Raw genomic sequence first — 15,543 nt, 5'->3', positions numbered from 1 at the left:
CCTTGAGACGAGGTGGCAAATCACTTACTTACGTAATTATCACCCGGAAAAGCAATGAGAGAGGCGCGTTTTGTTCTGGTCCAACAAAGTCAGAAAGTCAACTTCATAACAAGCAAGGTCCTTTCAACAACAACAACAATATCAGAAGCATCAACATTCACTCTTCCTCTCACTCTCACACCACAATAGATCTGGCCTAGCTGGAATCCTCCTTTCCATCGTCTGAATCGGTCAGATCTCGTGCATTGATCCGCAAGCCTTCGCATCGTTTGGACAGCTCGATACGACCCATCAACCACAATCTGTACCCCCCCCTTCGCCATGAACTTCTTCAACAGGCAAAAGACCAGATCGCCCGGCGATGCAGTGAAGAGTCTGAGAGAGAACATTGTCAGACTGGATCAATCCGTCGCAGGAGAAGGAAGGAAAAGGGTATGTCCTGGTCTCCTCAGTTCCGACCAGTGTCACTTGAAAGGAAAGGAGGCCGGTTAGACAACAACCGATTGGATCAACTTGACACTTGTCACGATTCTCACAAACAGCTTTCATGCTGATATTCCATCATTACAGATCAATGAAGAGATATCCCGTCTACTCGCTTCCGTCAAGAGTTCTCTCTCTGGAGAAGGAGACGTCGAACCCTCACCTGACGCCGTGGCACAGATCGCAAATGAGGTTTATGCTCAGGATCTATTGAGTTTGATGATCATTCATCTGGGCAAGTTCGATTTTGAGGTGAGTCTACACCATATGCTCTGTATTCGAGTGAGACAGTTTGTACTTCGCTACTGTGCTACCTTGACGAATGGTTGGCCGGATTGTCATGCAATTTGTCATGCATTTGTGAGGTGGCAATGCTGATCCTGCTTCACTGTTTGTCTAGGCTCGAAAAGACGTTTGTCACATCTACAATATGCTGCTTCGTAGACAGCTGGGCACGAGATCACCTACAGTCGACACAATTGCTACTCGTCCCGACATCATATTCAACACCTTGAAAGGGTGCGTAAGTTTCTGTGCTGTTTACACGCACGGACCATCTGCCAGTGAACCAAGGTCATGCCGTGGTGTACATGCTGAGTGTGGCGGAAAAAACGAGCTGACGGGACAACTTCCTGCAACACAGGTATTCCAACCCTGACATCGCGCTGAATACAGGTATGATACTGAAGGAGATGCTGAGATATGAGCCGCTGGCGAGGATAATGTTGTACTCGGAACAGTGAGTCATCGTCGAGGTCACAGGCTCGCAAGCTGCGTAACAACACGAAGTCCACGCTGACTGTAGTCGGCATGACAGATTCTATACCTTCCCCAATTACATCGAGAACACCACTTTTGGCATTTCATGCGATGCGTTCGGTTGTATGAAGGTGAGAGTCATGACGTATCAAGGAAGCGCTATAACAATTACAAATCATGCAGGAAACTCTTACACGGCACAAACCCATGGTGGCACAATATCTTGATGCGAATTACGACCGGGTAGGTGATGCTTCTTGTACGGACCATCAGGTCCTCTCTTGGAGACGCATCTCGGATCCGAACTGCTGCTCTGTGCAACGAATCTATCGCTGACGACTAACAGTTCTTCAACATGTACACAACGCTCATCCTTTCTGCCAACTATGTGACCAAAAGACAATCGCTCAAACTTCTCGGCGAGATCTTGCTGGATCGAGCCAACTATTCCATCATGACACGATATATCTCGTCAGAGGCGAACCTAAAGATGATGATGAACTTCTTGAGGGATAAGAGCAGGAATATACAGTTTGAGGCTTTCCACGTGTTCAAGGTGAGTTGCTTGCGGTACAAAAAGGGGCGTGAAGCGGCTGGTCGCTCCCTGCTACAAGCCACGTCGTCATGTCTCTGGAGGCCGGGGCATGCATGCCGAACGGCAATGCTGCTGCAGTCGAGATTGGCGATCGGGCAGCCGTTGATCCGCACTCTTTCTCTACAATACCAGGTGTTCGTGGCCAACCCCAACAAGCCGCCGCAAATCGCTAGTATCCTTCGAAGAAACAAGGAGAAGCTGCTGGTGTTCTTGAAGGAGTTTCATAACGATAAAGATGGTAGGTGAAGCGTGCATCAAGAATGAAGACATTGCTGATAGGAATCTGCTCCTGTGTTGTAGACGAACAGTTCAACGTAAGCTATGTTGATGTCTTCTTGGTTTGAGATAATCCAGCTGATGGGTCATTTGCAGGATGAGAAGCAGTTCCTCATCGCCCAAAGTGAGTTTAGAGCTTCCACTTGCACCGGTGCGGCCTGTACGCTGACCTACCCGCTATCGCAGTCCAACAAATCTAGACCACGCTGTGTTTGGCTGCAGCAATCCATCCGTGTTGACGACTTGACGCCTCCATCTACTCCACCATTAATGTGTATAAAGATCTCTTTACGGTGTGACTGTACATGACGACCCATTCCTTTATATCAGTTGTTCCTCCGAGTCGAGATGTCTCACCATTCATCATTGTTGCAGTGTTCCATGCGCATGTAGCCAGCTGTCCGACATGAGTAGTAGTAGATGCTAGCAGTGTGTCAACCGGATCCCCCACGTGAAAACAAGTTACATCATCCCCCCCGTTCAGGGTTTGTTCCATCATTTCATTGCCCCGCTCCTGGGGCCTCCACTGCTACACCAGTCCGTCTCTTTTCTTCTGGTTCCCGTCCAGCGACTGGCGAGAAATACGCATACATGACGCCCAGAGGATACATACGACATCTCGACAGACCGTGCTAGTCTTCACGGGAAAGAAACAGGCAAGCACACAATCGTGACACTGCTCAACTGTGCAGGTCCACACAGACGAACCTAATCAGATTTGACGTCCACTACGACCCCGTTTTCCTGCTCCGTTCACATCCAAAACTCGGCTGGTTCCTTCATCTCACCACAGTCGCCCCCGTGCGCAAGATGTCTTCCGTCTCCTCCGGCGTGTCACTGCTCATACCTGGTAATCCTTCACTATCGAAGGACAAACCAGCCGGATCCATCCTGTTGAACGGTAAAGGTCGCCCTGCACTGTCCCCCAGAAGAACATCGACTCCTTTACCTCCCGAGGAGAATGTCGCCCTCCATGCTTCCCATTCCACTTCCCCTTCCACTTCCCCTTCCACTTACCCTTCCCCGGCAGCTTCCTCTTCCACTTCAACAACTTCCAAGAATGATTCGGAATTTGTCGGACAGCAATCACCTTCACCATCTTTCACCTCCGTCTCATCCACCCAGTCCACACAATTCAATCCACCCACTCATCCCCCAATTCCACTTCGAAGAGGCTCATCATCGACTACCACCCCCAAAATCACGTTCGCGCCTCTCCCATCTGTCCCGCCTGAATTTAGAAGGCGGAACTCGATCACGTTAGGCGTGGCTAGTCGCAAACATCTGATAGGGAATCAGGGTGGAGGAGGCGGCGGAGGGTCGGGGAGCGGTCAGAAGGTTGTGATGAGTGATGAGGAGTGGGAGAGTTATAAGAAGATGTATGAGAGTAAGAATGGGTGAGTGGTCTGGTTTCCATCGATTTGGCGACCGGTCAATCCTTCCGTTCCATCTTTTTCTGCTCCCCTCTTGCTTGAAATTCCTTGTACTGGGTTGGGTCCCGTTTTCTATTCGCCCATAATAGACGGTGCTATGCTAATCTTGTTCCATCGCTTCACCCTCAGTAACGACCCGGTAGACGTCGGACAACTCGCCAAATCAGGCGCTAAAGCCCTCTGGCGGACCGTCAAACGAGCTCGATCGTCGTCCCAGTCTTCCCAAACGTCCACCGTCTCAACTTCTTCAGAAACAGGTTCGGACAAGGTTGGTTTACTGAGCCGAAGAAGTTCAGCGCCAAATCTACCTCCGTTGAAACCTACTTCAACTTCTAATCATTCGGTCGGATCTCCTGCCCAGCCAGGAACGGCGTTGGGATTGGGCACGGTAGAAGAGGAAGACGGACATGAGACGCCGATTTCTGAACGAGGAGCTGGGATCCCAGGTTCACCGCCTCCTAGAAGAAGAGCAAGTGATGATGACGATTCGAGTGGTATCATGTCGCCCACGACGTCGTTATCGTCTTTCTCGGGCTCGACCATCTCAGAAGAAGAAGAAGAAGAGTCAGAAGGATATACTTCTACTCGGAATCAGAATCAAAATCAGAAATATATCGATTGGCCACCTATAAAATTCCATCATCATCATCATCAACCACCATCACTCCGATCAACTTCTCATCCTCATGCCCAGGCGCAAACGGCTATACAACATGGTCATTTGAGACATCTCAATCTGGAAAGTTCCGAAGCAGAAGATGGAGATGGAGACGTTACACCTCGGAGAAGACCGAGTCCGCCACCTCGTCCAGAAGATAAATTACCTTCGAGAGAGGAAGAAGGTGATGGAGATGGGAGAGAGACGCCTGTTGATGGGAATGGTGTTGGGGATGAGGAGCAAGTGCAAGTGCAAGTGCAGGCGCGAGAAAGCAGAGACAGGGACAGGGACAGGAGAACGGCTGTGTTGGGATTTGATGCAGAGAGGTTTGGGGCAGCGTTGGACTTGAGAGGGGGATTTTAATCCATGATGGGATAAAGCACTCAAGAGAAAGATATGGAGTGGTACCAGCGGGCATGGGACCGTTCCACCCGAGGGAATGGGAGGAAGGCGCCTGCAAGATTTTGCGCAAGATAAAGTTGAAGAAATGCGAAATCATGTTGTAACAGTGTCGTCGTAGGTGGTTGGGATGTGTGCAGGTCACAACGATATTCACACGTAAAAAGGAGTGAGCATGCATGTTCAGTTCACGGGCGAGCCGTTTTGCACCGTGAGAGGCTGCCTCACTTGTAATATCGATGCATGATCTGTTTCATCGATCGTACACTTCTCACTCCCACGGCTCGCAATGCAGCTCACTGCTCGCCAACACGTCTAGTTGTATTGCGCATACAAAGCCGTACTTGAGAACTTTGTACCCTGTCGAATAACCTTCTCCACCGCATCCAGGAAATCTCTCTCGGTAGCGACTTTTCTCCTAGCTCGGATGGCGAACATTCCAGCCTGTGAAAGGAACACAGCGCCGAATTGTGAGCTAGAGGCCGCCGCTCGCAGTCCTCCAATCACTCACCTCAGTAGCAACCGATTTGAGCTCCGCACCGGTGGCGTTGGGACACAGACGTGCAATGAGATCGTATCGAATATCCCGCTCCACACTCATACTGACAATTTCAAGTGTCAACTTGAGTCGCTTGCAACCCTTTATCAGCATCATGGCTCACCTCTTGCCGTGAATTTTCAGGATGTGCGTTCTACCCTCATTGTCCGGCAAGCTGAACTCCACTTTTCGGTCCAGTCGTCCAGGTCGCAACAATGCAGGATCGAGTGTGTCCGGTCTATCCAGACACATCGTTAGCTCCAATTGTCTCTCCGTTGACTCAAATAGCCGCTCTCCTCCGGCTGTACTCCACTCCTAGACCTCATATTTTCCAATGATCAAAAATCGAGCTCACCTGTTGGTAGCCATGATGACCTTGATGTTCCCTCTGGAATCGAAACCGTCCAGCTGGTTAATCAACTCCAACATAGTTCTCTGCACCTCGTTATCACCACCCGCACCGTCATCGAATCTCGCTCCTCCGATGGCGTCCACTTCGTCGAAAAAGATGATACAGGCTTTCTTCGATCGGGCCATCTCGAATAACTCCCGAACCATTCGTGCACCTTCACCAATGTACTTCTGGACAAGCTCAGAGCCGATGACTGCGTGCCTTGAAGTCAGCCATGTGAAAAGTAAAACGGAGCGAAAGCCGAGGCACTCACCTCGGATGAAAGTACTGTCTGTTCGGTTGGCCACGGCTCGAGCACAGAGTGTCTTACCCGTACCGGGAGGACCGTACAGGAGCACACCCTTTGGAGGCTCGATACCAAGGTTGGCGAATCGCTCAGGCTAGAAAGAGGTTTCCTGTCAGCAACATGTCTTCTCCTCACTTTTGTATTTCACGCACCTCTAATAAAGGCAACTCCACGACCTCTCGCAGCTTCTCGATCTGCTCTTTACATCCTCCAACATCGGCGTAAGTGATTGATGGTCTCTCCTCGACCTGAAAGGTGCGCTTGTCAGCATTGGTCAATCATTTTTGCTGCCTAGCGACACACCTGCATCATTGTGACTGAGGGATCGATCTTGGGTGGTAAGGGGATCATAATTTTGTAGTTCGTGTGATCGACACTACAAGTGCGAAGTATAAGGTCATGGTCAGCAGCTAGGCTGGATCGTCCATTGCGAGCTCTTTTTGACTCACCCAACTCGCATACCCTCTTCCACATCGGTCGGTGCCACTTGATCCCCCAAACCGACAACGAACTTCGCCACCTGTTTGATTGAGATGACATATTTGTCTCCCTCGGGATTGCCTGCACCAGCTCCATCTTGGGGGTTGAGCGGACGATCGCTGGGTGGAGGCTCGGCTGATGAAGATAGCTCAGTCAGTGTCAAACCAACGCCACCTTATCTGGCTGTCATCATGACACGATTCAAAAGAACTACACTCACTAGCTTTGATGATAGTCTGACATCTGGCCACCTGCAAAGGTCTTTGTCCCTGCCTTTGCCTGTCTGCAGCTACATCCCACAAGTTCGCACTGGCCAGACCAGTGTCCGACTCCCTCACGCCCATCTTCTCGTTAACTCGCTTTTGGATCTCCTTGAGCTCATTCTCGATCTTCTTCAGTGCAAGAGAATAAGGTCCTTGTCCCTGTGGTACCGATCAAGCTTCAGCACGATGCTGAAAGAAGTCGTGGGTTGGGGATCGGAACTCACGTAGGTTTTGAGAATTTGGATATCAGATTCGTCAAGAGCTATAATCATGCTTAGTCGACATCTCCTCTGCTACCCATGACCACCGAGATGGAGAATTTGTAGCAGACATACCGACAATCTTCTCCTCCTTCTCATCTGTCACTTTCTTGTCGTCTGTGGCGAGACTCATCAGTCGCTTTCCCACCCTGATTCCCTTCCTTGTCCACTTACACTTCTCCCAATCCCTGCGGCGGTTGTCAGCATAGGGAACCAATGGACAATCGACTAGACTCACTCCTTGGGCGCCATATTTGCCGATTATGTGCAGGCCGTAGTTTTGTTGTTGTCTCTTGGGATGTCCGTGTGTCTGTGAATCTAGTAGGATTGAGGAAAACGAAGGTGTAGTCGCGAGATAAAAGGTGGATACAGTGACTTGTAAGACGACGAGATGAAGCGATGACAAGTCGCGCTTCGAGGGCCCCCATACTGTCAGATACAAGTGCCACGCGCTCACCATCCCTTCAATATGATGCTGTAACGCCGGAAACACCGCTATGGTGCCCCACGTCTACTTACAACCGCTCATTCAGAACGTGAATGTTCAATGTCATATAAACCATCATGCATGCTTTCGTTCTTAACGTTGTCGCATATACAGTAATGTCTCGTTCCTCCTGCGTAATTGGCGACTACTGTCAATGATCATCGGGACCCGAGGTACTCGAAGCCGTTGATGACTACCCCTTCAGGTTCACATTCTAATTCCAAACGCTCGAGCACTGTGAATAGTACAAAGCCGGCTCAATCTGCATCCCGCTCAACTCGAACAGAAACGAAACCCAAAAAGGAGAATGGGGGTGCATCGAGTTCGACTCACACTGTGACCGACTCGAGAACCAAGATCAAGACAGACGGAGGAACTGCCAAGCCCAAGTCGAAGACCAAACGAAGGTCCAAAAAGCTTCGAAACAGAGCTAGAGCGCGACAGGAGCTGATAAGGCATCAAGAGAGACTATTGGCCGAAGGACGAGGGCGAGAAATTGTCAAAGCTGGGTGGCAGTTGACAAAGCAGGAAAGGGCAGAAAAGAGGGAGACAAAAAGAGAGAGGCACAGACGAAGGGCAGACGAGATTCGGAAGACTGATCCTGTGAGTATGAGGATGGAAATTTGTTCAATCTGTCTTTGCTAATCTCAGCTGTATTTCTGTTTCAGACTTACGAAAGCAGACAGGTGAGTGTGACACTTGGCTCGCTTCAGACGAAGAACCGAACTGATAGTCACCCGACTGTACAGGAGCGATCTTGGCGATTGGCCGAAGAACGACGGCAACGTCGAATTGAGAAGCGTACGAAGGGAGAAGGTGAGATAGAATACTTTCCACAGTATAGCAATACCTAATTCACCGGACTGTTTTGACCTGCAGCAAACAAGGAGGAAAGTCGACAGACAGTTGAAGAGGAGGATTCCAGTCGACCTGGTGAAACCTCGATAGGCGCGATCAGCTTGTCTTCAAGCTCCTCATACTCTGACTCTGGATCGTCCGACTCCGACTATGTTATGAGCTCGGAGATACCAGAGGATCTGGAAGAGGTTGAAATTCCACCAAACCATTCGCCTCGCAAACGTTCTGCAGCGCCCAAAGACTCAACTCCCCCGCCCTTAGTACCCACGCCTTTTTGCTCGAAACCTGAAATAGACCCAACAAACATGTCTGGTTTTGTGGGATCAGAAGCCAGGCCCTCAACATCGCTAAGACTGTATCACGTACATTATCCAGCAGGAGGAGTCTCGTATGACAGTGATGGAAATGGAATTTGGTATGATGAAGAGGCGGAAGACGGACTGCAGATCTGGGTCGATCCTGCTTTGACAGACCGCAGAAGCTTGATCTCGAAGATTGAGGTCAGTCATCGAGTCAATGGTCGCTGGTGATATGCCCGCTGACATATCATTAACAGAGTGAAGGAGGACAAATTTCGCCAGACCATACCGAGCCGACAACTCAGATATTGCTTTTATCTCCAGCAAGTACCTATGTCTTTGACAGATATTGCCATCCTGAGTGGCTTGCAGCCTCAGATCTACGACGCTATCGCAAACGGAGAAGGTTATCTCAACCGGAAGTAGCAGAGGAAGAAGAGCCGTGGCAAAGTAAGGTGATCCTGAAGGCCTGGTGGGTGGATGAGTGCGTCAAAGTCGGGAGGTTTCTGGGAGAGAAGGATCGTTGGGCGGGATGTCGAGTTGGTGGACCGCCAAAACAAGTCATGACGACTTCGGATGGAATGGCAGATCAAAGTGAAGGCGCTGTCGAGGATGGAGGTATTGGTGACGAAACACAGGCAGGGGACGATGACGACAAAGCGGGGGAGTCTGGAGCGGACCCCAGCGAGAACCAGGCTCAAAGTACAGTGGGTACGCACGACGAGCCAATGGATATCGATGGCGATGAGGGCCAAGCGCCAGCCCAGGACTCATTTGTGGCCGTTGTGGAGTCGACTCACGAGCCTACAGTGGAGCTAGATGTTATCGACATCCCAGACGAAGAGGAATCAGTGGCTGGACTCGATCCGAGTCCAATCCATTTGGCGTCCAATGTATATGTCGATCACGAAGCAACCGAAGAGGGAATCTGGTCTGCACAGCGTCCGGTAGACGAAACTGCCGAATCGAGTACGTCGCGGTCGCTCACTTCACCGATCTTACATCCTGCTGAACCAGACTCGAACAAGATGTCGTCGGATCCAGCTACTCTGTTTAGCGGACTCAAATTCTGGGTGGATCCTGCATATGGAGACAGATTGAGTCTTATCCGTCAGCTGAGAGTAAGTGGCTCAGCATCATATCATTGGAAATATGGATTCATGAGCTGATGGGACGTTCGTCAGGGGGCGGGCGGGGAGATTGTTGCGGAGTACAGGGAAGCCACTCATGTTTTGATATGGAACTACAAACCGGCCGAGTGGCAATCGATCGTTCACTCGATCAAGGTCACCGGAGTCTGGCAATTGAATCTCAAATGGGCGTCAAAAAGCTTGGAAGCAGGACGGCTGCTAGATGAGGCAGAATATTGCGTGCCAGGAGGCAATCCGAATCAAGATACCGACCAGCCGAAGGGCAGTCAGAGACCTGGTGCGCATACTGAACCGTATATGAGCGCAGTGGAGCTCGACGCGATATTCACAACAGAGGAGAAACTATGGGGTGGAAAAGCTGGATTCGGTAATCATCTGCATTCGAATGTGAGTTATTGGGAAGTTGTTTCGCTGTGTCAAATAATCAGATGTGTGATATGCTGACACAAAGATGCTGTCCTCCCTAGTACGGCGTGTATTCTGTGGGACGGTGGCAGACCTTGTATCGAAGATGGCGTCAAAAAGAAGGTAGATTCGCGTATCTACCGGCTGTTTCCGCGGAAGATCAGACTCGGAGGACTACGAAATCACCATTGTCAAATAGCCGGCCATCAACCTTTACCGAGCCCAACAAATCGCCAGCCAAGTCAATTGTCGAAGATAAAAGTCCGATAAATTCTTCGCAGACAATCACACAGATCCTCGAAACGGAAAGGAAGACGACTCTCCATGACAGTACGGAACAAGAGATGGCTACAATACTCGGCGAAAAGGTATCTGGTTCATCCAGCTGAGACTCTTGTGTCCGTCTCAAGCTGAGCTGAGGTGGTATCTTACCGCTTTGTAGTATCCGATGCATGCAAAAGGCGCTTGGCGACAGCTGTGTCATGAGTGGTTCTCAAAGACTGGAAGATACACTCGCTCAGTCGAGTCTGATCGGCTATCACCGCAGAAGAAAAGCAGCAGCACGCAGGCGCCGAAGGTGACCAAAAGCAATGCTGGAAGAGAAAGATACAGCCTGGAGGGTCTATGCCTTATCTTCATGAAGGAGCACAAACGGTTGACAGAAGATCGAGTTAGCGCCGCCGATATCGGGTTTTACCTTGCCGAGGTCGTGAGTCAGACGTCATGGACCTCCCTGTGCAACAGAATTGACATCAAACGGCAGTACGAGACCTATTCCCAAAATACCTGGATTGTTTACTACCAACAATGGAGATCTGCTACCGGAAAATTTGCGGGACAGGATAAAATAGTATCACCAGATGTATCAGTAGGGGCCGCCCCGGACCCAACGCCGAAAGGGCAGGTCTCGCCGAAAGCCCCCAGCAAGAAAGTACCGAAGCTGAAGAAAGCGTCCGATACGGAAGTTAAGCGTCTGTCGACCGAGGAGCTCGCAAAGCTTTTCGAAGAAAGGAAAGAGGAGTTTGAAAGCCGGAAATTGACTCCGGTTGAAGTGGGTCTGGAAATGACGGAGAAGGTGCGTGTCCGATCTTGCTGCGAAATCGTGCTTACCGCTGAACCTGTTCCTTCACTCAGGTGGGAGTCTATTCTCGCAAGAAATGGGCATGTCGATGGAATGATTGGCGGAATGGAGAAGGTCGCTTCAGAGTGGTGAAACCCCCAGATACACGTACCACAGGATCAGTCATTGACCAGAAGGAGCTCCAAGGTCGATCTGCGCCCAGGATGAAGGTTCGACAGTTCCCGAGATGGACCGAAGAAGAAAGATTGGCAATGGCTACCTATGTACTTGACAAAGGAATGGACTCGAAGTATCACCGCCCGGAAGAATGGGAAGATTTCGCTAAGATGGTGAGTGTGCCTTGATTAGCTAATGAGATAGGTCAGAACACTGATCGGGCTATATGATCAGCATCCATCCAGGACTGCTGCCGCATATGCTTTACAGTATACGAACAAGAAGACGCGAATGCGACAATTAATGGCACAGATTCATGCCGAGCGCAAAACCATCCTCGACGCCAAGCAGAAGCATTCGTCGACTGTTCCAGTGGTCGTCGATGACAGTGAGGGTGGAGACTATGATCATTGTATTGATATTACGTCTGATAATAATGATTGAAACGATGATGAATATAGGATAAAGTCAGGGTCGATGGTCATCATCTACCTATTTGTTGTTGTGTTTTGCCACTCTGGACGGTCTGTGGGTTCCGGCGAGGACGGAAGTAAATTAGCCGGGGTCTTTGCCATGAAATCGAAAACAGCAACAATTTATGGCCAACATCCTTCCTCTGTCTCATCCCTACTTGAACAACGCTCCTTTGATCATTATCTCTTCTTAACATTGAGACCATTGGGAAGACTCAATCCGCTACAGCTGTATAGCATCGCAACCAAGATCAGCAAGTCAATCACAGAAGGGAAGACAGAAGCGCAATCGTTGGCAGCTCGTGAGTGTCTCATCTTCCTGTTGCCAGTCCCCTCTTTCGACCTTTAGCAAGTGCCTTCCAGCGTTAAGGATCTGCTTGGCCTCGCTCGTGCTGACCCGAGGCAATATTCCTGACTCTTCATCGCTGTACTCCACAGAATGCTGCATGGTTCGTCTCCCAATCCACCAGGTCCATCTCCAGCATCATTATTCATCCAACGTCTCAATGCTCCTGTCAGGTCGAACAGCTACGACTCGGGATTCGACGATGGTTCAGCGAACACAGGACTAGTTCTGGGGAGACCAGATAGCGGAGATGCTGTAGCTGATGTGAGAAGAGCCATCAGCTTGAGAGCTCCCGGTCCGTTTGGTGGATCAAGGAAAGAGATCGTCAGTTTCACAGCTGCTGGCTCAGACTTGTCTTCCCAACACGCTGGACCTTCCACTTCGACTCTGCCCTACACGCCTCCAGCAGCCGCTCGGCATCCTCTCTTTTCTCATCATGCGTCACCACCTGGCACACTCTCCATGCCTCCTGCGCCTTCACTCTCATCCATACCGACCTCTGGTCTTCCCTCTCCTTCTTTCCTATCTGACCCTGGTCCTTCGGCACCTTCGTCACCTACCGGCGCATCTGACGTATCCTCAAGTGCTTTTTCGCCCGCCTCGGCCTTCCTATCCCATTTCTCATCATCAACATCTCTTCGTGGTCCGTCAAATCTTGCGCCCGACGCTCAAGGCGCGCGAGTACTGGAATACACGCTCGGCAAACTCGTTGGAAGAGGCGGCTTCTCGACGGTCAGAAAGGCAATCCATATCTCGACCGGAGAGGTCCTAGCATGCAAAATCGTCAAACGGGATGATCTGTCCGATCGATCTGGGAGTTTGGAGAAATTCGAAGACGAGATCAGGATATGGAAAGGCTTGCCAAGACATCCGAGCTTACTTCCCCTGATCGAAATGCACCGAACGCCATTTGCTACTTTTCTCATCACACCTTATCTTCCTGGCGGCTCATTGCTGGATGTATTGAGGAGAGAAGGAGGATCAGATAAGACAGCGAGAAAATGGTTTCCTGGAGTCGTGGCAGCCGTTGCAGCTTTGCACGAAGGGTTCGAGGGCTTTGAAGGAGGAGTCCTGCATGGGGATCTGAAGCTGGACAATTTCTTGGTCGATCATGTCGGAGCAGTGATGGCTTGCGACTTTTACATGGCACAGAAAGTGGATGGAAATCAAGAAGAACGGACTCACATCGCGACTATTCCTCCGCCATTGAATGTGAGCGGTGCCAACAATGGCAGTGTGGGAGTCTGTCGACATGCTACGCTTCCGACGCATCTACATCGAAATCCGAGAACGTCTTCCCCTTTCGCCAATTCCTCTCACTCGCACTCGTACAGGCTCAACGAACATGCAATGCACGATACGACGACCCTGCCTGCTCAACCCTTCCCCTCAGCCTCTCTACCTTATGCGCCTCCCGAACTTCTACGTGCCCCGCCATCCGGTCCATCTCTGGCTCAAGACATATGGGCGGTTGGAATTATCCTTCACGCCCTTCTCACAAGCAGATTGCCTTTTGTGGACGCTTTCGATCCTAGATTGCAGATGAAGATCTTGCGCGGGAGCTGGGATCCGCCGCCAGACTTGGGACGAGAATGGATGGAATGCCTGTTTGGTTGTCTGGATGGCAATCGAGATACCCGGTGGACTATAAAAAGGGTGAGAGAAAGCGATGCCGTGTCTGGGTGGGCCGAGGTGAAATCAAGAAATAAGAGTAGGAGTCGCTCGCGGGCCAGGCTACCATTGGGGGATGGATTGGCCGATACACGGTCTCGCAGACGAAGCGTTATCGGCGACGGGAGTGCTATACCTGTTCCTATCGTTTCCCCAAATCATGGACCGCGCAAGCAATCTTCAGGAGAAAGAGGGGCGTACAGTCATGGGACTGCGTTCATCCGCGATCATCCTCGAGATGTGTTCGCGCCTTTATCGTCTGCAACTGACGCAACCCAATGGGGCAATCAACAACAACCTCGTTCAAGATCGGTCAGCGCATCAAGAAGTAGGAGTAGCGGGAACAGCCATCGACAAATGTTTGCTTTTGATGCGCCAGATCTGGTGCAGAGTCTGGAGAATGTCGATGTCAACAGGGGCAGATCAATAAGGAGAGATGATAGTGTCGGGCTGTCTGTTCCTGGGCGACCGACTTGCAATTCCAATCCATCAAAATTTTCACCGAGCCCTGGTCTACCACATGCTCGACAATCGAGTAACGTAGTCATAGACGGCTTACCGATCCCTACTTCGGGACATTCGTCCAGATCAAGATCACAAAGTGCTCATCGAGGAGGAGGCTTAGCCCCTCAATCTGCTCCAGCGTACAGTACGACTTTCCGGTCAGCGATCCATGGCTTTGAACCCATATCAAACAACGTTTCACCTTCGCCTTCACAATCTGAATCAAGATCGAGATCATCGAAATCGCCGTCTGTCTCAAGAGGTCCGAGAAGTTTGTCGAGAAATGGTGGGAATGATCTCAATCCTGTCCAGGTCCAGATACAGTCGCCTGATGAAGAGGGTTCGAGAGAGAGATACGAGTATGGAAGGGAGTTGGGGGCGGTGCATGAAGAACGGACAGGGCGAAGTAGGAGTAGAGGGAGGAAAGGGAGGGGAGGGTAGTGACATTTGATGAGTCGTGGATATGGAGAGGTCGAGAGGATCGTCGTCTGGAAGCGGACCGTGTACATTACAGTATATCATCGGGAATCTGGGTGGTAGTAAGTTACTTTCGAATTCGAGCTCATAAGCTACTGTACGAGTATACAACTTGTCGTCATTGAACCATCACAAGCAATCGAATAAACCCATCATGCAACTGTAAATGAATTTGTCTATCTCGCAATGGAGATATCAATGTTCAGACAGGCCGTCCTACCTTTATGGCCCACTCATTTCCTCGCTCGAGTCTGCGCATTCCTGCCTAGAGCGAGTGAGCGAGCTGATGGAATAAATTACGAGATTCTATACTTTGAGATATTGGAATCATGCGAACTCGACACCCACTTTCGTCGAGTCACTTTATCTATATTTCTCTTGCACTCATCTTCATCTCCATCTCCATCGTATGACTGACTAATACTGTAACTGATATTAGGTATGATCATCTCGCACGTGCCCGATTTGTCCATATCGATTTCGATTGGATTGAAATGGGGCGAGTGAACGCCAGAGCAGAGTCTATTGCGTTGCATGATGAGTACTTTTGATCGTTAGATTATATTACAAGACTAATAGAACGCTCAGAGTCCTTCTCCTCCCCTCTCTGGGCAGGAAGCAACTTCCCTCCTCCTTGTCTTTCTTTCGGTTCCTCCTTCGTTGCTTCCCTTTCTTGCGTGGATGACCATTATCATTATCACTTGCCCATCCTGTTGCTGCTCATTCTCTCTCTCTCTCTCTCTCCTCGCGACTTGCACTGCCCGCGGCTCATCAAGTGAACCCTATCCCGATA

General features: G+C 50.3%; 5 protein-coding genes across 5 annotated transcripts; 4 read left to right on the top strand and 1 right to left on the bottom strand.

Annotated features, from left to right (window-relative positions):
• Nucleotides 1–321: 321 nt before the first annotated feature.
• IAR55_005036 (uncharacterized protein) lies at nt 322–2,313 on the top strand (the record flags this gene model as incomplete). Its single annotated transcript, XM_066948130.1, has 11 exons — nt 322–432; nt 571–735; nt 884–1,002; nt 1,127–1,222; nt 1,301–1,373; nt 1,426–1,485; nt 1,589–1,798; nt 1,970–2,075; nt 2,138–2,151; nt 2,210–2,237; nt 2,300–2,313. 11 exons carry the CDS (start codon nt 322–324, stop codon nt 2,311–2,313), a joined length of 996 nt encoding a protein of 331 aa, XP_066801589.1.
• A 610-nt stretch (nt 2,314–2,923) lies between these two features.
• On the top strand, nt 2,924–4,567 carry IAR55_005035 (uncharacterized protein; the record flags this gene model as incomplete). The annotated part of the gene is made up of 2 exons (XM_066948129.1): nt 2,924–3,510; nt 3,676–4,567. The coding sequence occupies 2 exons, from the start codon at nt 2,924–2,926 to the stop codon at nt 4,565–4,567; spliced, it is 1,479 nt and encodes a 492-aa protein (XP_066801588.1).
• Nucleotides 4,568–4,918: 351 nt separating this feature from the next.
• IAR55_005034 (26S protease regulatory subunit 7) lies at nt 4,919–7,094 on the bottom strand (the record flags this gene model as incomplete). The annotated part of the gene is made up of 13 exons (XM_066948128.1): nt 4,919–5,047; nt 5,115–5,205; nt 5,266–5,379; nt 5,497–5,746; nt 5,807–5,933; nt 5,992–6,087; nt 6,143–6,215; nt 6,289–6,454; nt 6,540–6,741; nt 6,807–6,844; nt 6,918–6,959; nt 7,017–7,030; nt 7,081–7,094. The coding sequence occupies 13 exons, from the start codon at nt 7,092–7,094 to the stop codon at nt 4,919–4,921; spliced, it is 1,356 nt and encodes a 451-aa protein (XP_066801587.1).
• Nucleotides 7,095–7,518: 424 nt separating this feature from the next.
• Nucleotides 7,519–11,723, top strand: IAR55_005033 (uncharacterized protein; the record flags this gene model as incomplete). The annotated part of the gene is made up of 11 exons (XM_066948127.1): nt 7,519–7,932; nt 7,998–8,015; nt 8,079–8,145; nt 8,209–8,687; nt 8,744–9,607; nt 9,671–10,024; nt 10,105–10,410; nt 10,485–10,751; nt 10,806–11,117; nt 11,177–11,452; nt 11,514–11,723. The coding sequence occupies 11 exons, from the start codon at nt 7,519–7,521 to the stop codon at nt 11,721–11,723; spliced, it is 3,567 nt and encodes a 1,188-aa protein (XP_066801586.1).
• A 468-nt stretch (nt 11,724–12,191) lies between these two features.
• On the top strand, nt 12,192–14,714 carry IAR55_005032 (uncharacterized protein; the record flags this gene model as incomplete). Its single annotated transcript, XM_066948126.1, has 1 exon — nt 12,192–14,714. The coding sequence occupies one exon, from the start codon at nt 12,192–12,194 to the stop codon at nt 14,712–14,714; it is 2,523 nt and encodes an 840-aa protein (XP_066801585.1).
• Nucleotides 14,715–15,543: the final 829 nt, after the last annotated feature.

This window comes from Kwoniella newhampshirensis, chromosome 9, assembly GCF_039105145.1.
Source record: "Kwoniella newhampshirensis strain CBS 13917 chromosome 9, whole genome shotgun sequence".
Classification (NCBI taxonomy): domain Eukaryota; kingdom Fungi; phylum Basidiomycota; class Tremellomycetes; order Tremellales; family Cryptococcaceae; genus Kwoniella; species Kwoniella newhampshirensis.
Note: the sequence above shows the minus strand (reverse complement) of the source record. Positions and strands in the feature narration are given on the sequence as shown.